The 24,179-nt window shown below is 48.0% G+C and overlaps 1 protein-coding gene across 1 annotated transcript; it reads left to right on the top strand.

The window, feature by feature from the left end:
* Nucleotides 1–223: 223 nt before the first annotated feature.
* Nucleotides 224–793, top strand: LOC142570505 (uncharacterized). The gene has a single exon (XM_075678887.1). The coding sequence runs from the start codon at nucleotides 224–226 to the stop codon at nucleotides 791–793; it is 570 nt and encodes a 189-aa protein (XP_075535002.1).
* Nucleotides 794–24,179: the final 23,386 nt, after the last annotated feature.

Genomic DNA, 24,179 nt, shown 5'->3' on the forward strand with positions numbered 1-24,179 from the left:
CCCCAGGTGGTCAAAATTTCCGGAGTCCTCCACTACGGCGTGCCTCATAATCAGAAAGTGGTTTCGGCACGTAAAACCCCAAATATTATTATCCACGCAAGCAGCAGTCGGTGGATCACATGTTCATCACCCTATAAAAGGGGCACTGCATCCAATAAACGTTGTCTGTTCCACCTTGGCGTCCGGCTGATACGCTACAGTTGGCGACGAGGAAGTGACTACGATGGCTGTCGGCAGGATCGGCGAGTGTCGTCTCAGCACAAACGCGTCATGGGAAAAATGCGTCGAGAGGCTAGAAATGTTCTGCGAAGCTAACAAGATAGCGAAAGAAGAACAGAAAAGAGCCGTCCTGCTGAGTTGTTGCGGCGAAGAAGCGTACGGGCTCATCGTAACCCTGGTGAAGCCGGCAAGACCGACACCAGCCACCTACGAGGAAATTAAGAAGGCGGTTCGCAAGCACCTGCATCCAAGGCCTTCAAAGCTGTACGAAAGGTTCTTCTTCTACAAGAGAAACCAGGCTGCCGAGGAATCGGTTGCGGACTACGTCACGGCGCTTCGGAAGCTAGCCGAAGACTGCGGTTTTGGCGACGAGCAGCTCCCGTTGGACATCATGATGCGAGATTGTTTCGTATGCGGCCTCCAGAACGAAGCAGTTCAACAGCGACTTCTCGCAGAACACGACCTTACGTTCAAGGTTGCGTACGACATGGCCACGACCGAAGAAGCGACAGCCAAGCAACAGCGAGACATACGCATGCAAGAGCGAACGAGTCGAAGCACTGCCAGGGCATGATACAAGCTACCCGCACGTAGCAAGACGCCACGCCAGAGGGATCCAGTTGCTACCGTTGCAACGGTAAGCACGCTCCGCATTTATGCAGTTTTAGAAAAGCGGCATGCTTCAAATGCAAAAGGGTTGGACATATAGCGAGGGCTTGTCGTTCAAAAGACGAAAGTAGAGCGGCCCGGAAGACGCCTGAGCAAAAGAGGAAAGTTGAAAAGAGCAAGGGCGTGAACGAAATGAGTACGTTGTTTTCACTTTGCGAAGTGAATGAGCAAGAACAGAAGTTTATGGCTACAGTACAGATACAAGGACAAGTCCCGATGGAGGTAGATTTCGGAGCCTCGTGCTCAATTGTGAGTGAAGATACATTTCGAGTAATCGAGAGAAATCGGGGTGAAATACCACTCCGAGATTCTGGAACAACTCTCGTAACCTGGTCAAAGGAGGCGTTACCGCTGCTGGGTAGAGCAACCGTCATGGTAGAATTCAAGGGCCAGAAGGCAAAGCTGCCTTTGTTGGTAGTAAAGAATCGAGGCAACAGCCTGATTGGGCGAAACTGGTTTAGGGCGTTAGGCATTTGCTTGAAGGAAATCGAGCAAGTAAACGCGGAAGACGTGCCCTCACGATTTTCCGAGGTGTTTCGCAGGGACCTTCCTGGCTTCAACGGAACACCAGTTCACATCGAACTGAAAGACGACACCCAACCAGTGTTTCTCAAAAGTCGACCAGTTCCACTGGCCCTCAAGGACGACGTGGACAAGGAAGTGGATCGCTTGGTGCAAGAAGGGGTATGGGAACCCGTCGCGTATTCCAACTGGGCCCCACCAGTGGTAGTGGTAAGAAAAAGAGACGGAACATTACGCCTATGCGGCGACTACCGTAGCACCGCAAACAAAGTTATCAAAAGCAGCGGGTATCCTTTGCCCACTACCGCTGAAATGCTCGCAGCTCTGGGTTCAAGCAAATTTTTTACAAAGCCGGATCTAGCTCAAGCTTATCAACAGCTTACGCTAGACGACAATCGACTGAAGTGCTCACAGTTAACACGATAAAGGGACTGTACAAAGTCAAACGGCTGCCGTGTGCAATATTGGTGGCGCCGTGGGTGTTTCAACGAGTCATTGACACGCTGTTAGCAGACATTTCCGGCGTGAAAGCCTATCTTGATTTCTGGCCGTAACGCGGAAGAGCACGCCGACAAATTAGAAACCGTGCTATCGCGTCTGCAGATTGTGCAGTTAAGAGCGAATAAGGACAAGTGCGAATTCAACCTGCCGAGCATTGAATTCTTGGGTCACAGGATTGACGCCACGAGAATACAACCGAGCCGAAGCAAGACGGACGCCATCCATAAAGCGCCCGCAACCACAAGCAAACAGGAGCTGCAAGCCTTCTTGGGGTTACTAAATTTTTACAGCAGTTTCCTGAAGGGCAAGACTGAAGTGTCAGAACCACTCTACCGACTGCTCGACCGTGACCACGAATGGAAGTGGACAGGTGAGTACCAACGTCCATTTGAGACTAAAAGACTTGCTTAGCTCCGACTCTGTACTTGTGCCCTATGACACCAAGAGTCCTTTTTTGTGCTGCGACGCATCTCCTGTGGGAGTGGGGGCAGTGATAGCCCATCGTGCGACTGACGGGAAGGAACAGCCCATAGCTTAAGCTTCCCAAACGCTTGGAGCCAATGCACGCAACTGTGCTCAGATTGATAAAGATGGCTTGGCTGTTGTCTTCGGCGGGAAACGGTTCCGCCTTGCTGGGCGAGAATTTACGGTCATAACAGACCACAAGCCGCTACTGGGCCTGTTTAACACGGAGAAGAGGGTGCCTGAAGTTGTCTTCCAGAATGCTCCGTTGGATTTTATGTTTGTCTGCGTATAACTACAGCCTTCAGTACAGGCAAGGCCAAGAAAGCTCCAACGTCGATGCAATCAGTCGTCTGCCAGCTCCGGGAGACGAAGACGAGCCACAGTCACCTGGGGACGTGCTCCTGTTGGAAGCGGTTGAGTGCGCACCGCTGCAGGCGGCAGACATCGCTGCGCTGATCAAGGACCAAGTCTTATCCATTGTAAAGGAAAGGATTCTTAGTGGCTGGCCGTCAGCACAATTGCACAGCAAGTTCGCGCCTTACGAGGTGAGGAAGTCAGAGTTGTCGTTGCATCGTGATTGCATACTCTGGGGCAATCGCGTTGTAATTCATAACGCAGCAAGAGAAAATGTGCTTCAACTCCTGCATGCAAATCACTCTGGGATGAGTGCCCTTAAAGCGTCAGCTAGAGGGCTCATGTGGTGGCTGAGAATGGACCACGAAATTGAAGGGTTTTACGGCACTGTCAGCCATGTCAAAGTAACCGGCAAAGCGATCCCAAGGTTCCAGTGCATTTTTGGATCAAGCCAAATCAGCCTTGGAGTCGCCTACACATTGATTTCGCTGGTCCAGTTAATGGAGAAGTATCCTTAATTGTGGTAGACGCCTACAGCAACTGGGCTGAGTTCGAAGTCATGTCATCCATGAAAGCTACAGCTGTTGTCACCAGCTTAAGGAAGATGTTTGCGACACACGGTGTGCCAGACGTTATAGTTTCGGATAACGGCACAGCATTCACTAGCTCGGAGTTGCAAACGTTTTTAAAGTGCAATGGTGTGCGTGCTATTTTTACTGCACCTTACAATCCCGCCAGTAATGGTAGGGCGGAGAGAATGGTAAGGGAAGTTAAAGAAGCGTTAAAGAAGCCACGGGAAGGTTCAACGCAGTGCAAGATTTCGCGGTTCCTCTTTAAACAGCTAACGTTGCCACATTCGGTCACGGGAAAATCTCCGGCAGAATTAATGATCGGACGAAGGCTGAGGACAGCCTTGGACTGCCTTCGTCCGGACCGGCAACACGCGCCGGAACCGCAACGAGTGGAGATTAAGAAGTTCCGTGCCGGTGACGCGGTCTATACTCAAAGCTTTTGTCCAGGTCCAAGGTGGAAGGCGGCCAGGGTTGTGGCAGTCCGAGGCCTGGTGTCGTACATCGTCCAGCTGGACAACGGCGAGCGCCATCACAGGCACCGGAACCAGTTGAGGAGTGCCTCGACGAGGCTCGAAGCCCATCCAGTTCCAAGTGCAGACTACCACGTCAGGCTGCCTCCTACAGCCAGACGACAAAAGCTGCCGGTCAGCACGGAAGCAACCGCAGGGGCAAGTCCGGGCCAAGCTACCCAAGACCCGGTGGAGCCGCAGAGGTTAACACGCGTTAGACGGCCTGTCACACGTTATGGCATTGATGACTAACCAAGCACTTTGCAATTGTGTAACGAATCTTAGGAGAAAGGAATGCCGTATACTTATCGCGTGTCGCACTGCATCATCATGAGTATCTCTTATCAGCCACGCAAGCAGCAGTCGGCGGATCACATGTTCATCACCCTATAAAAGGGGCACTGCATCCAATAAACGTTGTCTGTTCCATACTGGCGTTCGGCTGATACGCTAAATTAACAGCACAAAGTTAGACGCATAAGCTGCCGGCGCGCAGCCAGCACAACTAACAACAGCACGAATGAGTGACGGGAAACCCTACGCCACGGACCAACGTTGGCGGTGGCGCTGCTGTCTCATGGGGTGGCATCCTAGTGCAGAACCATTACACTTTCCGCCTCACGGCAATGCATGACGCGTGTCGACCATGAACACACTACCCCCATCTAGTACACTGTACAGCGGTGAAAGGGCCGTGTTAGTGCGCATCTTCCAGTAACGGCTTAGCGCGGTCGCGTGCGTCCTCTCTTAGAGACAATCATATCCGGCTTTTCTGGACACGTGAGCCCCAAGCGGCTGCGGCGCGCAGCTAGAAAGTTTTCAATGGAACGAGCGGAGCTTTCGCAAATAATTGAAAGCACAGGTCGACTACTTAAAGAGGCAGGTGACAGAGGTTCTGAACACAAGCCGCACGAGACAAATGCCGTGACTATGCTGTGGAAAGCCAGAATTTTGCTCTGAGACCGGTGGAAGGTTCAGCAAAGGAAGCGTACGGAGGCGACGAAAATTTCTACTCAGTTTTCGAGACGATAACGGTCACCGTGATATAACTACGACGGCTATCGTTATAGCCGGTTCATTGTATGTAGTCCGAAGACTCTGCTTTCGAATGGTGCCTATCTTGGCTCTCTGCTCGTGGCGTGACACTGTTCCCAAAAGCTGCAGGAGAAGAGGGAATAACAGTCGATTTAATCAAAGATGTAGGAGACATCATGCTTGAAAAGCTTGCGGAAGTTTATTCGAAATGTCTCACGACTTCAAGGGTCCCAATGAATTGGAAGGATGCCAACTTTATACTAATCCACAAAAAGGGGAGACGTTAAAGAATGGATAAAATATAGACCGATTAGCTTACTTCCAGTATTGTATAAGCTATTCACCAAGATAATCTCCAATAAAATAAGGGAAACATCGGTCTTTAGTCAAACAAGGGAACAGGAAGGTTTCAGGAAAGGATACTCTACAATGGTTCACATCCATGTCATCAATCAGGTAATCGAGAAATCCGCAGAGTAAAATCAGCCTCTATATATGACTTTCATAGATTAGAAAAATGCATTTGATTCAGTAGAGATACCCAGCAGTCATAGAGGCATTAAGGGAAGAGGCAAGGAGTTTAGCTGAGCTTAGAACTTCTCTTGCTTGTTGCAAAAGCTCAGCACCAGGTGGTGACCGTATCATGTATGAAATGATCAAGCGCCTACACCCCAAAGCACGGAAAATACTCCTTTCTCTTTATTGTCATGTGGGCTGCTGGATATATTCAATCGTCTTGCAAAGAAGCTATAGTAATTCCCATACTCAAACAAGTAATAGCTACAGACCTATTGCTTAGACAAGCTGTCTGTGCAAGCTCTTTGAAAAGATGACAAACCGGCGCTTAGTCTCACCTAGAGAGCAACTGCATACTAGATCCTTACCTGTGTGGCTTCAGAGAAGGTAGATCGACTGCAGACCATCTTGTCCGCATTGAGGAAAATATAAGGGATTCCTTCATACACAAACAGTTTTGCTCTCTGTATTTCTTGATTTGGTGAAAGCATATGACACCATATGGCGCTTCAGTATTATTCGATACCTTTCCCCTATAGGTGTCCGCGGAAATATGTTGAGCACTATCGAAAATTACCTTTCTAACCGCACCTATCGTGCAAGTGTGGGTCATGCCAGGAAACTGGTGTTCCGCAATGTGCCCGGCGTGCTAAGCTGCACACTGTTTATTGCAAAAAGAATTCTTTGCGCATGGCTATGACAAGAGCAATGTTCTACTCTGTATTTGTATATGATGTGCAGATCGGATTAAAATCGTGGAACCTGGCTATCTGCGAACGACATGTCCAGCACGCCTTAAATAATGTGGCGAAATGGGCTGATGAAAGCGGTTTTAGGTTGTGCCCAGAGAAAAGTACATGCGTTCTTTTCACGAATGAGAGTAGAATAGTATCAGATCTTGCTATTGAGCATTCTCACATTCATCCCGCATATAAAGTACTTGAAGGCTAAGTGCTGTTGCGAAACCGTTTCTCGAACCTCGACCAGCGTACATGCACCCGACACATAACCTCGAGAGACGGAAGGCAAGGGCGAAGGCACTCCTTCAAGACATAGATCAACATAAGCAGCAGGCGGGGTTCGTTGACGCTGCCTGGGTTAAAAATAAGGATGCGTATACCTCCGTTGTTGTAGACACTCAAGGTAACATACGGGATGCCATCACCGTCTATACCAAGGACCCAACGGTAGCAGAACAAGTAGTAATCGCCTTAGCCATCCGGGCTAATCGGTGGACACATATTTACAGCGACTCTAGAACAGCCATACGCAACTTTACCAACGGATATGTGACACGGATAGCAACAAAATTACTAGAGAAGGTCAACAGTGAGAGGATTGAAATCCGCTGGTTTCCTGCACATCTGGGGGTAGTAGACGGGGCTCGGAGAAACCTCAATGAGGTGGGAAATGAAGCAGCACGAGGACTTTCTAGCCGTGTTCTTCAAGACCGAGCAACTTACACTTCACCCGGGGAATATAGGGATCGATTATTAACATATAACGAAATCACGAAGCATCATTATTTAAGCAGAAGGGAATACCCATTGCCACACGGTAAGCTTTGTAGAGCCCAAGCGGTCACATTACGTTTGCTACAGACCAGAACATACCCAAGTCCAGATTTTATTAACAGGATCTATCCTGAGAGGGAAACTCAAACCAACTGTAATAAGTGCAATGACATCATTACTCTTGACCACATGCTTTGGCAGTGCCCCGCGGTCTTCACAGACTGTGACAAGGAAGAAGAATGGTGGCGGCGAATGCTACACAGCGAATCACTCTTTGACCGATTACGGGCAGTCCAGAAGGCCCGCGATGTGGCTGAAGGGCTCGGCCTGACAGTCCCAACGTGGGAGCGGCCCGCGTCAACCTATGGCTGACCTTCAGGACCAAATAAAGTTCTTCATACCATACCATACCTCTTCGTAGTACTTCGTTTTTCTATACCGCATGTCATGTATCATTGTCTGGTTGTGTTACGAATATATTTACACACATTCCAACGAATATGTTTAGGCCTATATACAGCCGTGTTTCATTCACGTCTCAATGATCATAACTCATTTACCAATGGCAGTTTATTATGATAGCTTTGGCGCTCTTTGGCCACTTTTGGCCCTTGCGCCAAATAGCTCCAATCATCATCATCATGTGCATACGGTGCTAAGTAGTTGCCGCTGCGTAGGCGCCGCTACGTACTTGCCGCCATAGAGGATTTGTGCCACTGATCGAGGGCACATAACAGGGCAGAAGGGCAAAAGCAACTTTCCATATTTAACAACCACGGTCACCATATCGCCATCGCAATTTCTTCAATAAATCGTGCGCTCGTGGGCACGCAGCACTCCATTCACGCGCTGTCTAGAATGTTCGCGTTGAAGATCGTCCTTTCTGAGTCAACATTACGAGATTAACAACAGAGAAGAAAGTAGCAAGGAATGGAGGTGTGGTTTATGACACCACAGAGAGAGCACGGTAGAGGTGCGCCGTCCCCACCGCCGGAGGACCCCGTGTGCTGCGACCTGACCACGCAGCGTTCGTGGGCGCCGTCGGTCTGATCGCGGCTGCCGTGTGTGTCGCCGTGCCCATTGGGTTGCGCCTGAGCCTGATACGTTGCAAGGGCAGCGAGTGCCTGTCGCTAGAGCGGGACATGAAGCGCGCCATGGATCCCAGCGCGGACCCGTGCAGCAACTTCTACCAGCACGTCTGTGGCCGATGGGTCAGTGGAAAGACGGAATACGCATATGTCACCTACAAGTACAGGAACTTCCAGGACAAGGATCTGATGCGCGAACTGGTGACGGGCGTCTCCCTCACTCCGAATCGCCATCAGACCTGCTGCGAAAAGTTGGCCCTACTGTACCTCAGGTGAGGCGCGTTTGACAGGTCCACGGGCCGGCTCCGCTGTGCGTGAATCATCCACCAGTCGGTTTTAAAATGTACTCTCCCTCTAACTCTGTTATTTGGCATTCGTGCTTCTGTGGCCCTAGAGGACTTATAGATTGTTCATTATCGACTATTATCTTTTATTGCGATAGTAACGATAGGGATGCTTGAGGCGCGTTACCGCCGCGCTGTCAAGGTCAATGCGCCGCTCCCTCGTAAAAGGCCCAGCCATGTGGATCATTCCCGACGGATTTTCTGCATCACCGATGGTCAGTTCTAGCGTCGGTGTTGTGATCGGCGCTTTTTAATTGTCCGCATCGATTCGTCTGAGCGGTGCAGGCTACAAAGTTTAAGCTGGGTCCTTCGTTCAACAACAAACTACGGCAGCTCTTCTGTCTGGTGTCGTGCACTACCGAGACAGGACGCTTGCAACTCCTGCAAAGCCGTTGGCGACACCCATGATTATGCGAGCATTGTGAGATGCCTGCTCTAGCTCGCACACTGCATGGCGTGAAAAATTCGCCCCTGCGTACTGTTAGCGCACCGTGGAAAGAGCTTCAGAGTGATGCTTGACCTTGCAATCGCATTTATTGCTTCGTCCTTTGTGCGCAATTGCCGAATTTTCTCAAAAGCGAAACATGTGTTTGCGAACATCGCCGGGTTTTGTGGTCGAGCCTGCGGCCTGCATGTCTCTTGCCGAGTAGGTCAACCAATCACAGCGGTACACGCGCACCGCGCGGACCGCTGGGTTCCTTGCAGCACCATCATATGGCGCTCACTTCCGCTCATTTGAGGCAGCGGCGACGCTAGCTGTGCTGGGGCAAAGAAAAAAAGAACCAGAAAGCTCACATCTGCGCATCCGAGGCAGCATGGTAATGAAGAAGTGAACGCTTTTTAAAGCGAAGCTTTCTTTGCCTCTTCGTTTGACTTTCCCACTGCTGCTGCTGCTGCAGTTATGGGCTGCTGTGGTTGCTGCTGTCGTGCATACCGCGTCGAAGGGTGTTTCAGTGCGGGTGTATAGATGACAGGTGCGAGTCATAGAGGAAAAGCGACTGGAGAAACTCGTTTCCCCCCCCCCCCCGTGCCGAATGTGGACAATGCCCTCTGGAGCTCCCTGGCCGTAGCCACATTAGCATCTTGACAGCTGTAAATATCCTTGACTCCCCTCAGAAGCATTGCACAAGCTGCAGCGCTTCTCTTTCTACTAACGTGGAGGCCAGAGGGGACGCAGATAGAACTGTATAGAGAAGGAGGAGGGGGAGGAGAAGAGGCAGTTCCCATACGAGAGGGGGGGCAGGTGACATGAGAAGGCAAGGAAAGCCCACTACTATACGACAGCGATATCGGGGAAACAGGATAAGCTTAAGTTCAAGATACGGTACAGTGTGTTGTTGCTATTTCTCAAAAATAAACGCCATGCAAGTATGTCAAACGGGTAACTTACGCAGGGCGTGCAGAAGCAGAGCCACATTATTTAAAGGGATACTAAAGGTTACTATTAAGTCAACGTGGACTGTTGAAATACCATCCCAGAAACCTCGAAACGCTTGTTTCGTGCCAAGGAGAGACTTATTTTAAGAGAAAATGCGTTCTGAAGCGTCCGCGTACCTCTAGCGCAGTTCAAATCTCCCGCCTCCGATCGAGGAGTACTGACATCATGGTCTCATAGTGACGTTGCGCCATCGGTGAGTAGAACGGCGTCCGCAGACGGCGCTACGGCTTTTCTGAGCAAAACGCAAGCGCGCGGCCAGAAACAGAGCCAAGACAGAGCCAACAGCAGAGCGAAAGCGGGAGTATGGTGGCTAGCGGAAGGAGAAACGCGCGACCATAAGCTGGTACTTCATTCTGTGACGCAAACTGCGACGCTCGTCGCTATGGACCCTGACAACGACAGAGTTGCTCGCGATGGTGGGCTCAACTTCAGCGATTTGAGCACTGACGAGCGCGACCTGCTGCTGAGGGCTCGCGCTGCCGGCGTCGATGCGTACTACGACGGCGGCCTCGACACCGGCTCTCCGGAGCGGGAAAGCAACGAGGACTTCCCACGACATCACATGGACGTGGCATTCTCGCTGCTTGTTCCAAATGAAAGTCTCGCGATCCAGCAGAACCCTCACAGCACGACGCGATAACGAAACTACTGAAACTCCAAAGCGTGCGCGGCGCAGAGTCGCGCGAAAACGAAACCTTTCGACCACCCATATTACTGAAGGTTAACGTCAAAATGTTATTTTTTCTTGGAATCGAATAGACGTAGACAAGTAGCATTTTTTCCCGTCTTATAATCGAATGAAATGATATTTTTAATACGAGTAGTTGAGTATTAGTAACACAAATTATGAGGAGTGCTTTCGTCATCGGGCTAGTACCGGAATGTCGCTGGGGGGTCTCAAATCGTGTCATGCATTTACCTCAATTTCTCGGTTACTACAGCTCTGTTCGCGATTATATTGACGCCTTAGACGTTCTAGAACATTGCTCTACCACTTTAACTTGAGTTTCTGGTAACCTTTAGTGTCCCTTTAAAGAGCACCACAGGGTCCAGGAGGCACTATGGAAGGAGTCGACCGTTAAATCAACACTTCTGTGCCCGCCGCGTTAGCATTGCGGCTATGGCATTGCTAGAGGTCGTGAATTCGATTCCAAGCGCGGCAGCCGCATTTCGACGGGGACGAAATAGAAAACGCACGTGCACTTAGATTTGGGACACGTTAAAGAACATCACGGTGCCAAAATTAATCTGGAGTATGCCTCTACGGCGTGCCTCATAATCCGAGTGTAGTTTTGGCACGTAGAGCCTCATAATCCAATTCAAGTGTAATACTTCGGCCGCAATGCGATGTGCATTTGAGTCAATCATAACGCTCAACCCTCTCACTGGTTATAAAATATGGCGCACAACAACGCCTCAAGCAAACACCTCTCCCTGTGTGTTCTGTGTACGACACAAACAGCAATGGTGCACGCAAGGTTACGTTTAGCATATCAATTCACCGCTCTCGTGTTAGCCTAAAGGTTGAAGAAATTAACCTTTGGCCGCCAACGTCACCGATAATTATCGTCAATCAAAGCAACCAGCACGGAAAGCTTCACTTACATCGATTTCCACAGTGCTTGGCATATGCATACTATTAGTGATAGAATGTAATCGAATTGCGCTAATTAAGTGCATGTTACCTCTCAAACTGTGATGCATTGGCTTCTAACTGCGCTACGTACGTATGCGCGTGCTGCCTCTGAAACCATGATGGGTTCAATGCGTTCGTCGTACTCCCAAGTAGTCGGCTACTCCGCATACAGAAGGCTCGGTATAATTTGTGTGTGTTTGTTGTTTTTGAATATTGTTTTTTGTATACATGAATGATATTGCTAACATCCGAATCGCCCAATATGGTCATGTACGCTGACGATACGAATATATTTTTTCATCAAACTCCTTGTCCGAAATGGAGGCTACGGCAAATGCAAATTTAAGCAAGGTACATAACTGGTTATTAAACAATAGGGTAAGCCTCAATTTACCAAAGACAAACTACATAATTTTTCATCCTATTAATACAGTAGAAAGTAACACTCTGAAAATGTTCTACGAGCATGCTGAATTAAAGCGTTTTTCAAACCAGAAATTTCTTGGTGTTTGGTTCAATGAGAATCTTTCTTGGAATTTTCACACCACCAAATTAATCTCTAATCTAAGTAAAACAGTTGGCTGTTTGTATAAGGTATCTCATTTGTTGCCCCCCTGGTTAACGATATCCATGTATTACGCACTTCTGTACTCAAGGTTATCATACTGACGCGTGTACTTGTTTGTCTTTATCGGGTGACACGTTTCACCGCCTAACAAATGTTATCGCACAGCGCACGACGCGCCTGCATGTATCGGAAGTTGCTGGAATGTTATCGATGCTTCCATCCGCTGTCTGTGACCGAACCTTGTGTAATCTGATTGCATGTGTGCGCGACGCGATTAAAGTAGAACTTTGTGTAAGGCACGCGGGTCCCAGCGATTACTCTGGAACATTCGAGGACTGATGCATGAAAGCCGGCGCACTTCACTTTATTTCCTTAAAAGACCCCACAAGGGGTGTTACATAAGGGGCGGGTTGTACAGAAATGTTACTAATGCTACAGGTTTTTAAGAAGACAGGTATATGGATACACTTTGAATAAAACGTGATGGACAGGGGATTGAAACAATGTCGTGGGGAAGGCCATACCATTCTGAAGCTGCGCGGCAAAAAAATGATGCAGAAAAAGTAATGGAGCCAGAACGTGTCGGGTGACTTGAAGTGGATGGCCCATGCGGGGGAAGTGCGTGCGGCGGGAGCGATGTAAGGTGGATGGCAGAAAGGACTGTGATAAATCTTGTGGTAAAGTGATAGTGTGGCGATCCTGCGTCGAGACGAAAGAGTGGGCACGCCAGATTCATTCTTAAGGGATGACACGCTGATATCGTATGAATAAGAAGAATGAATGAAGAATGAATGAAGAATGAAAAAAGAAGAACTTACGATCTCCTTCTTTAAAAAGGACAACGGATTTGGCTAATTGCATTTTTTTTCGGAAATACTGCAGTTACTAAACAGATGTTAAAGATGTGAGCAAGTATAGGGCGATAACTTCAGCTACATGCTTGACTGGCCGAATTTGAATGTCATCAATATCACAGCTACTGCTGCTTTTGAGATTTCTTATTACTGACACTACTTCACCTTCCGTAACAGGTCGCAGGAAAACCGATTCATCATTTAGAATGTGTATGTATTATTTAGCATGATTGAGTAGCGCTAGTAGTCAGGTTTGTTAAAAACGTATTGAATAGATTAGCCAATTCCAAACCACAAACTTCCTTTCCATCAATATTTAATTTGGTTAATGCCGTGTGTACACTATTACGCTGCAAGAGAGTACTTAATCTTGCCCATAGTGTACTCTTTCGAGCATTCTTGACGTCTAGAAGTTGTAGGTGATAGGAAGTTCTTGCAGGTCGCAGTTTTTTAGTCAATTTATTCCTGTTTTTCTTAAAGACTGCAAAGTCCTCAGCCTTACGAGTGCACAAAAAAAAATTCTGTATAATTTTTGTTTGGTTTGTATTTCTCCGCGGAGCCCTAACGTTATCCAGGGCTTGCGGGTCTGCAGAAATTGGTTGCTGCTTTGCAGGATAAGGATTTGCAGCCCCTGCATCTGGCTCAAGTGAAGTTTGCACCTGCGCTGCTGGGCTTCATTGAGCGCCTTGGGCGAAGTCTTGACTACAGCTTCCAGAGGTTAAAAAACCGGACAACGTCGAAGACGGAGATCGAGAAGCTGATCAAGCAAGTCATCGCGGGACACCTGGTGAGCAGGGCTCTTGCCACGGTGTCGTCGACAAAGCCCATCGATTACTTCTCAGGGCTGCCTGCATAACGACTCTTGTACATGGCCACTTGCTTCAGATACTGCCAGGTGACACCGACATTGAGGAACTTTGCTGTCTGCAACGTAGTTGTGCCGCATCTTCCTGCGTTTGCGCTGGCGTTCGGTTGCAACGGTACGCCGGGCTCCGCGTACTCCTTGGGTGACATTCCTGAAGCCGCGCTGAAGAAATAAGGACGTTGTACGTAGTACTACCGATTATTTGTCGATTTAGTCCTCCTGGCCGAAGGCCTGATATAACAGGACTTGATCTTTGTTCTTGTAGGTCTTATTTTTCTAGTCAATGACGTATTTAATTGATCCTAGTGATCTTGAATAACTTATTTGCCTTTTTCACGATGTCACTTGTCGATACAACGCTTTCTTATATTTACGGCTAGCCTGACGCTGTAGGTGCTCTTTCGTTGAATTGCTACACAGAAAAAAAAAAACAATTTCATTACTACTACTACTGCTACTACTACTACTACTAATAATCTAGCGGACGAGTGAGCGCACGAATAAAGGAAACGGAGTAAGCAATGGGGATACGTGAAATCGCATGAGACAAAGTAAGACGGTTCAAAGCAGGCGAGAAATGGTTAAGTGTGCAATGAAAGGTGCCAAATAAAGTTTAGTGGATTCCTACCAACATTTAAGGCTTAACCTCATGAGAGTGATTTTGTGCGCGACGGCGGTGAGCGACGGCTTCGAGTGATGAAACGGGCCGTCGGTTGAACAGGTCGCTCTGTCTTATCGCTAGATCGCTCGGTTCTGGAAATCTAGAATTCATCGCTCGTCGTCCGGAAGTGCTACGAGTGACTAGCCAATAGCGCGAAGCCGGAACTGGATGTGCTACATCGCTCAAGTACTACCGATTGTCGCACAGAACGAGCAAGCGATTGAATTTTCATAGGTGCAAGAACCTACTGCAAGAGCGTCAGAATTATTTTATGCTACTTTTTACAGTGAAATACATCAACCTAAACTAATAAAGCACGCGTCACGCCAGTTTTGTCACGCAAAATCCGTTCAGAGCCCACCTTTACGACGTCTATTGTAGCCTGTGGGTTGCTTCAGCACGTAGGCGTCATCAATGTTTAGATAATGATTTCCGCTTTATTGGTTACGCTGAGTACACCCTGTCGTTATCTTCCGAAAACTTTCGCGTTTCCTCTGGATCATGCATGGGATTTTCATTGCCCGCATCTGCAAATACAATTCGAAAGGTGGTCCTGGCGTCTTACTGCTATTCTTCGACTGTATAATATGGTCGGTCGATTGGTTGGCCTGTAGGACTCAAAGACAAGCCATTACTATGCGAGTCCAGCAACTTCTTCAGTCGCAGTACTGAATCCGCAGGCTCCGGTTAATGTAACCATTGTATGCCTACACCATTGACCTTGGCGCTGTGTTAGAGGACAGAGTGGCCGTCAGCCGCATATTGAACAAGCTATTGACAACTGCGACATCAACTCTAGGAATAATGTTGATTTAATTCGGGGAGAGCAGTCGGCTCCGATTAATCAGCGACTTTTTCCGGAAGCGGAATAACTGTAATTGTGCCGGGAAAATCCCTAACAGGGAAAGAAGAAATGAGACAGATTTCATGCACTGTGTTGACCCCAGCATTTTGCAGGATTAGAAGTGTTACGTAGGGTAACAAGCCATATTTATCCTGCATTTGGAAAGAGCCAGACATTGGCACTCGTCTAATCATCTTTGTTTGAAACTATTTTACGGCAATTATCATTTGTTATAGAGGCCTAATATTGGCCTCAATTTGAAGAGAGAAAGCAAAATTAGCAATGAGAAATAGGCCAACCTAGACGCAGTCGGAGTAGAAGCAGATAAATTTAGGCTGCATCAGCAAAGTGTTATGCTGCTTAAAGACAGGATGATGAGGATGATGATAGCATACAGGTAAAGAATGACACCAACTAGACTAAGAGTAGCAATCGAAGTGGGATGTAAGGCATGAAATAAGTAGGTAAGCTATCTCAAGTAACGAAGAAACTAATAAAAAAAAACGCAAGAAATTGTCTAACGCAGGAGATAAGGTAGAATTTTTTGAACTACCCGCAGTGGTTGCTTAGTGGGTAGTGCGTTGGGCTGCTAAGCACGAGGTCGGGGAATCGAATCCCGGCCACGGCGCCTGCATTTCGGTGGGGGCGAAGTGCGAAAACACCTGTGTACTTAGGTTTAGGTGCACGTTAAAGAACCCCTGGTGGTCCAAATTTCCGGAGTCCCCCACTACGGCGTGCCTCAGAATCAGAAAGTGGTTTTGGCAAACGAAACCTCATACTTTTTAAGAATTTTTTTAACTTCCAAAGCTGCTGAACTAAATGTGGTATTCTAAATGAGAACGGAGGAGAATATAAGGAAGCAGCGAAAACATGAGGCAACATGAAGACAGAATGAATCTTGGCATAAAGAAGAGCATGACGTTTGCAATGAGATATAGGTAGGATAATGTCGTCAGCAAAATCGATATATTGTAAATGCAGCAGATACCCGCACTGTTCTGGGAGCTTTGATAGGAAGAATTATGCAGACCTTGTAATCTATGGGAAGTAAAAAGAATGGTAAATCATTTATTGGTGGTGATGCTTTATACAAAATGAATCTTTCGTTAAGCGGTCAATCAAATGCTGTAAATTTGACCGTTTCAGTCCTCTGTCTTTGGCGTGTGACCTCGCGCACCCGTGCTATTGGCAGTGTGACACGCGCGGCGATAATCTCAAATGGCTAGCTCGCGTAAGCACGATAGGAGTATACGTGTGATTGTGGCCTCCATTTGTCTTTAACGAGGCACATGAACTAAGCGACCTGCCACGCGGTCACTCGGTGAAGTACCTAATGTATAGGTACGAAAGACTGAATAGTCAGAGAAGTTCAACTCGGTTTCCCTGTAGGCCTATATCACGAACTAATTGTGACTATATATTTTTATGAAAGTACAAGCACGGGCGACTATACAATGTTATTAAGGAATTCATCGGGCCTTACCAAACTTTTCGCATTACGGGACATTCCATTGTGGCTAACATCATAACACGGGGTGTGTGCTCGAGTTCTCTGACATGATGCAAACATGAGCAGCAATTCAACAACTATACCTTTAGAAAGCGTTCGGTGTGTGCCTTACATTCTTTTCCTTGTCATCCTAGACAACGTCAATGCTGTGTCTGCATCAGAGATGAAGTAGCTTTGGCATACCAGAACTACACGACATGTGGAATTGCTAAATATCCACTGGTGTCCTCCATTAGGGGGACGCGGGGCTGAAAGTGAACTTCTAATGCAACTGAATTCTAATTAACTGACCCTGGCAACCTTTAACACCCGAACTCTCTCGAGTGAGGCTAGCTTAGCAGAACTCCCTGAAGAATTAGTAGGCATGATTTGGGACATCATTGGCCTTAGTGAGGTCAGAAGAACGCGTGAAGCTTATACAGTGCTGACTAACGGCCACGTTCTCTGCTATTGAGATCTCCCTGATAAGAAGCAATACGGGGTACGATCCCTAATTCATAAGGACATAGCGGGCCACAGTGACTAATTCTACAGCATTAATGAGGGTGTAGCAGTAGTTCTAATAAAACTTGAAAAGGTATAGATAAAAGGTAGTACAAGCCTACGTTCCAACCTCCAGTCGTGATGATGATGATGAAGTAGGTCAGTTATATGACGATGTGGAATGAGCAATGCGAAAAGAACACACTTATTATACTGTAGTAATGGGCGACTTCAATGCAAAAGTCCGTCGCGAGAATACAATTCATTTTGTTACTTTTCTACTGGCGCAGTTTGAAACGAGAGTTGGGGATGAGCTTCGTTATACGTCTACAAATGCAAAATAAAATAAAAAACTTCAGCGGCCTTCCTTTATGTGAACATTGAAGATCACCGAAGCTGTATTGCTCAGTAGCTGTATCAAGTTCTATATAGTGGTTGTGCTAAATTGATTGAATAAAGGCACAAACACATAACTGCGTTGTTTGTTTCGTCGTTTCTTAACTTTTTTTTATTTCGTTGTTTTTTCTTCTCGGCGCGTGGCCATGGCCCGAGGGGTGTCTTCCTGCAGACTGTGGCATTCTAGCACGATTGGAGCTGTCGAAGCACCGCGCAGACGTCGCGAATCGCACTGACGAGTTTGCGAGCGCTCAAGGAAAGCCCAAAACTGCGCCAGCCGGGGTGGCGCGCGCTCACCGAGTTCCACGCAACTTCCAGGCACAACCTTACAAAGACGGTCCTTGAATTTCTGATTACATCCTGATGCGTTTCTGATGACGCGCCAGAGTGAAGCCAGCTGTAGAAGACGGCGATTACGAACGCGTAAGCAGTGGCACTAGCGCGTTTGCGTGGTTGGCGCCGAGAACCTTTTAGGAGTCTTTTTGAAAAAGTTGTACAAAACATTTTTCTCCAAAAGCACCTGTCCTTTCCCTTGTGCGTGCGGCTCTTGGCTCCCACCTGTGTGTTCAAGGGCGCGTTGCAGGTTCCCGAGCCCACACGGGTATGTGCCATTGAGCTTGCACTCTTTCTGCGCTATCACCGGGGTCGGCCCACATGATACTTTGTTTTTGTCAACATCTCGGACACATTTTTTCCCACATCCTAGCCACAGAGAACTTCGCTGTAAAAATGAGAAAGTGCGTTATTGAGGCGAAAATCGTGATTTTAGACTCGCATCCCCCCTTTAACCGAAACCGTTCAGTTCACCAGGGCTACTGCTGAGCCAACAGACCATGTGCCTTGCGATCATAGAAAACCGCAGTATTCACGGTTTCAAATTACACTCATAGAAAGTAAAAAATTATTGTGTATGCGTACGAGGTCGCAGCTCGTGTCGATAAAGAAAGTGTTGAAACTGCTATTGCAGTAGTGAAGGGTTTCGGCAAGGCTACTGGAAGCCTGGTGAACTGGGGAATGTTCTAGGATTTCTGCGTGGAGAGTGGTCACCGACCCCTGTCACTATCGTCAATCATAAGTGGGTGTCTACACCCGTTCAATACATACGTGTTCCCATAGAACATTGCAAAAATGTAACGATCACTTTTGGCGAGAGCAAATAAGAGAAACCCAACTGAAAGTGAATACGTGGAAAGGTAATCATCTCTCAGTGTTTGCAGGAACTAAGGTCTGCAATCAATTGGTCTCGACACTGGGGTATGTCACACAAGTATTTCATTGCTCAATGGCGAATCTCTAAACGCTCCTTCAAGTCTTCGCGGTATTTGTGTGGCCCTAGAATGGGGAACGATGCAGCTGTACGAATTTGTTCAGATAAGTTGAGGGCGGAGGCTTGGGAATAGTGCACCTCTTAATACGACTAGTCATAAAGAGGTTCTTATTTTTCCGCAACATAATGAATCCTTTCTTGCGCACGGCATGCCACTTGAGGTTGAGGAGCACGTTACTAGCTATGTTGTTGGTACTGTTATGATCAGCTTAGAATACAGTGTCACAAGTCCAGGCTATGCTCCAGCTTGCTTATTTTTCGTCGAGATAATTGCCCTTCCCAAGTAGAAAAGCGACTACGCGCCCCGCATCGGACGCGTTGAGGGTCGAGCAACGCAGCGTTCGGCGCGACAACGAATGTGCGCCTGAGCAAGCGACGCACGCCTGAGCCAACACCGCGTTCACTAGAGGCGCTTTTGTACCGCTTTGAAGCATCGAACTCGTGGCTCAGTGGTATCGTCTCCGTCTCACACTCCGGAGACCCTGGTTCGATTCCCACCCAGCCCATCTTGGAAGTTGCTTTTGATTTATGAAGTGCCTGCCGTGATTTATCGCTCACGGCCAACGCCGCGGACGCCGACACCGACGCCGACGACACCGGCTTTTCTGCGACACGAGCTCCTTAACGCTATCGCGTTAAACCAGTCACTCCCTGAGGGGACCAGGGCGGTAAAGATCAGCAATTAATGGTAGAAGGCCACTGACGTCACAAATCGACAAGGGCACCGAAACGTATGCGGCGAGAACTCAAGCACTGGCACTGCCATGGGCGCACTCCTTGAAATGCCTCACACAACCTAAACCAAGAGGGAAAAACAACCTTTTCCTTGTAGATCATCCCTCTCTCCTGGATAACATTTCTATTAGCGGCGGCTCCACTCTCGTTGATAATAGACTACTTCGCTGATTTTCTCAGGTATACGCAGGATGTTATTCAAAGGCATCCTGGTCCCGGTGGTAACCAGAACCACTCGAGACTATCATCGAGGCACAGCCTTGTACATATCATGTAAGATGTAAATACATTTCCGCTCATCTTCAGCATCATGATGCCGGCCTTCGCCATCTCCCGATTCCTGCGGCGAAGCCCAGCTCACCCAGACATTATCGATAGTATTAGCACAGATAATATTTAAGGTTGAGTTTGTGGATTTCTTAAGTTTGCATTTTTGGTCTGTTAGTCCTCCAAACGAACACATCTTGGTTTCAGTGAACGTAAAGAAAAAAAAATTCCCAGTGGACTAGCTCGGCTATGCCAGGATATACGTAGCGAATTCTAAGGCATAGCATGGTTAGCCTTGGTTAATCTTGATTGCAAGTCCAGGTTAGTCTGGTTGTCTAGCTATGTTGCGGCGTTTAGCCAGTCGTTCGGCGCGCTGTTCGTCTGTTTCCTGCTCGATTCGTTTCATCTCCATCTCGTTCCGATGTCGATTCCAGGCCTCCTCCTGCTTATCGGAATCGTCGCCGTCCATACTGCCGCCTCCAGTGTGGTTGCGGCGCACGCGAGCTCTCCTTTTCAATCCTCCAACATATCAGACATGCGACGCAGCTGGCGAAGCAAGCGGCGACGAACGCAACGACGACGAACGCGGTGTGACGTCATGTGCCTCCTCAAAGCATGGCCACGGCGAAATCGCAAGTTCACGGCCAGTAAAGCTTTCGCTTTAAAAACTCTACAAAGATGTATGAGTTATAGTTCTCCCTGTTTTGCTATACAGGGCCATGTACAATGGAGGCCAAGGGCAAAACGTGCTTTAAGCGGATGAATAGAATGGAAGGGATACGAGGGACAGAGTCTTTCATACTTCATATTTCAAAAACTATACGTCATGTGTTTCTTGATTGTTGAAACGGCGTCTATTTTCGGGATTTGCTGCTGAGGATCACCAAGAATGATTTTCCCTTATAACCACAGGGTATTCGATTTTTTTTGTTGAATATAGAAAACAAAGATAGATGGGGGGGGGGGGGGGGGTCGTTTGACCTTATTATGCTAACTGGCCGTCACTGCTTAGAGCTCCCGTATGGCGAAGTTTCAGTGCAAGCGGGATGCTCGGTCCACAAGAATGCATCTTCGGGAATGTTTGTCTAGCTTTGTAGAAATTCATGCAAAACAAGAGTGCGTACCCGCATGGTGGAAAGGGCACAGCCCTTCACAGCGCTCATGCAATTCTAAAATGTTGTCACTCCAGTAGGGGTGACACTTTTTGTTCTAAACTGTGTGATTGTTCTCCTAATAATTTAATTGGCACTTAGTCATCCCTATGTGGATGACTAAGTGGATGACTATGTGGATGACTTTTGGATAAATCCAAAAGTTATGCGATCACCACCCGATGCTTACACATCATGCCACAACGCAAGGTCGTGGATTCGAGTGAATTAACTCTACCTTAGTTCACTGTGACTTAATAAACTTGGCTTTAATTTACACCTAAGATCAAGAGTTCGACTCCCGCCAAATGTCGAGGGCTATTACGCCTGTCATTTATTATTAATCGTTACATTTATCCAATTATGTATATATTAATTACTGGGTATTAATTACCTTCCCCATAATTAATACCGCGTGCCCTGGGTTCGAGTGACTTAATTAACCCTACCTTAATTGAGTGTGCCATAATACCTTCGCCTTATTGACACCAAAGGTCACGGTTTTGACTGCCACCAAAGGTGGAGGTTTCGTAACCTTTTTGCACTATAGTGTGGCCACGCCGACAACGCCGGATTTTCCGCGTTGTGTGCCATTTAATCCTTTCACATTAATAACTGGTTGCTTCCTGCTGCAATATGCACAAAAGGACGAATAAAAAAAACATTTGTGCGCCATGGTTAGCATGATGCTGCTGTGCTGGGGAACCGAGGTTCAATCCCATCATCCGCGAAGTAATTAATTTTTTCAAGTATGTACTACCTAGCATGACAGCAGCGGCAGTCACGGTCAGGAACATCCGGGAGGCTTCGGAAAAACTGTCACCCTTTATAGTGATGCGCAGGATACAGAAGCTCCATGTGTAACTAGCAATGTAGTTTTAAGCAGTGCGTAGAACCGAAACAATATTGCAGTTTAGGTTTCAGTTCAAATCCAGCAAGCTCTCATTTCGTTTTGCTTCAGTTCAGGTTCGGAGATACAAACAATATTACACGTTCGCAATACTGCACTGATTGGGCGCTCTATAATTTGTCGTTCCCCACGGCGACGACATCCCACATAGTTCATATTAATTGTCCGCGTGCGCGTGCTCATAGAGTGGCTAGATAGGAAATGATATTTTTGCATGAATATCAATTCACGAAGTTTAATGTTATACAGTTACAGCAGTCATCCAGGTCTTAGACTGAGATGTTGCCCGCGTGTGATGGACGCGGCGTCACGCGTCGAAAGGTCCATACGAGCACTCACCCTTTCCTCGCGACGGCTTTTATCGGCATCCGCATGAAGTGTGGGCCAACTAGAAGACAAATGTTTGGTGACACGTAAAAGCACGTGGATTGAGCAATTTCTACACGTGCAAAATGTTATGGTCAATGCAAGTTATCATTAATTTCTTTTGTTGGTAAATGGCACACTACAATAAAACACTTTGGAAACATATAAAAAGATAGGCTACATCGTTAGCCTAATATATAGCAGACGTAAATGACAAGCACCAAATTTTGAAGAAGAATGACGCGAGCTACTCCCTGTGACGCAGGATACGCAATTAAAATACACCATTGTTCGCAATGTCCAGAAATAATCCGTAAGGTTCAGCAAATATTGAGCATGCAGTGCAATCATATTGCGCACAGCTGCATGTACCTCGCAGAAGAATAAACATCTTCAGAAAGAATCGAAAAAAGAAGTTAAAATAAACGCTATAGAAGTAGTTGCTCTTCATTCGAATAAACTCATTTCTTTGCTGACGCTCTGCAGAATGCGTATCAAAATTGCCTTGGAGTTCAGGGTGGGTGGATGGATACAACTTTGTTGTACGTCAGGCAAGGTTTAACGCGACCCGGGCTCAGGTCTCCTGCGGGGGAACGTCAAGGCCCTACCTCAACACCGCCTCACGGGCTTGCTGGGCTGCCCACGTCTGGATTCTGAGGTCGGAGCTGCGCAGAGCGGCGGCCATCCTCGACGACAGGGTCTCCAGAGCAACTGCCATCCTTCCTATAACTACATTGCACTCCCACAGCATGTGTTTGAGTGTTGCTGTTCGTTCCTGGCACAATTTGCCCGTGTCGTCCTGATGCTTATCTGGGAAGATACGTTTCAGACGGAATGGATTAAAGAAGGTTTTCGTCTGTAGCTGTCTCCAGGCGATGGCCTAGCTGCCTCCTGTTCAATTTGGAACTCGGCGGTGGGTAGAGCCTTTTGGCGTTTAGATATGTACCGGTTATGTCATTGTATCTGGTGAGCCTTCCCGTTCTGGGCGAGGAGTGTTCGCTATCGTGCGAGAGGCGTTGCCCTGTTCGGCGCGGCGGGTCATGTAACGCGCGGTCCGGTGCGCCGTCTCGTTTAGTTCGGGAGCGCGTCGCCTTCCGTGGTGACGTGCGCCGGGAACCATATGATCCTCGAGCTCGCGGTTTTGGATCTGCCCGCTTTGACCAGAATGGACAGGGCTTCCTTGGAAATTCTACCTTTAGTGTAATTCTTTACTGCTGTTTGCGAATCGCTTAGCACGACTTCGCATTCCTGTTCTATGAAGGCGGCAATACACTCCGACGTAACGCGCGCGCTCGTCATGGCGACGTTACGTTGGCGAAAACACGACCCCCTACAGTCCGGCGGCATCTGGCGCCGACGCGGCCGGCGGCATTCAGCGCGCTCGGACGTCGTCCGGCGCCAATGCAACCGACTGCATTTCCGACCGCGCCGAGCAAGTTAGCGCCTAGCGCCCTCTCTCGTCGAGGTAGAGACTCGCTACTCGGCAGGCTGAGCCAGAACTCTCCGCAAGAAAGCGTGCCCGACCCATGCGGCTCCGAAATCGAAAGGTTTCTGGAGGCCGTCCAGCAACATCCTTGTGTCTACGACACCAAAAGAATGGACTACTGCGATGCGGAGCGGGAAAACAACGCGTGGGAGCAGATACGCATGTACTCCGGCCTCTCAACACGAGCGTCAATGCTACTACGCACGTGTGTGTACGTATACGTCTCCGGACATGCTATGCACTCAGCGCCTGTTTGTTTGTCTTGTTTTCCCTGTTTCAGTCGAAGAGTGCCTGAAACTATGGAAGCGGCTGAGGGACCGCTATACTCTTGAACTGAAAGCTATTGAAACGACGAAAAGGAGTGGCAGCGGCTG

Source organism: Dermacentor variabilis, chromosome 2 (genome assembly GCF_050947875.1).
Source record: "Dermacentor variabilis isolate Ectoservices chromosome 2, ASM5094787v1, whole genome shotgun sequence".
Lineage (NCBI taxonomy): Eukaryota > Metazoa > Arthropoda > Arachnida > Ixodida > Ixodidae > Dermacentor > Dermacentor variabilis.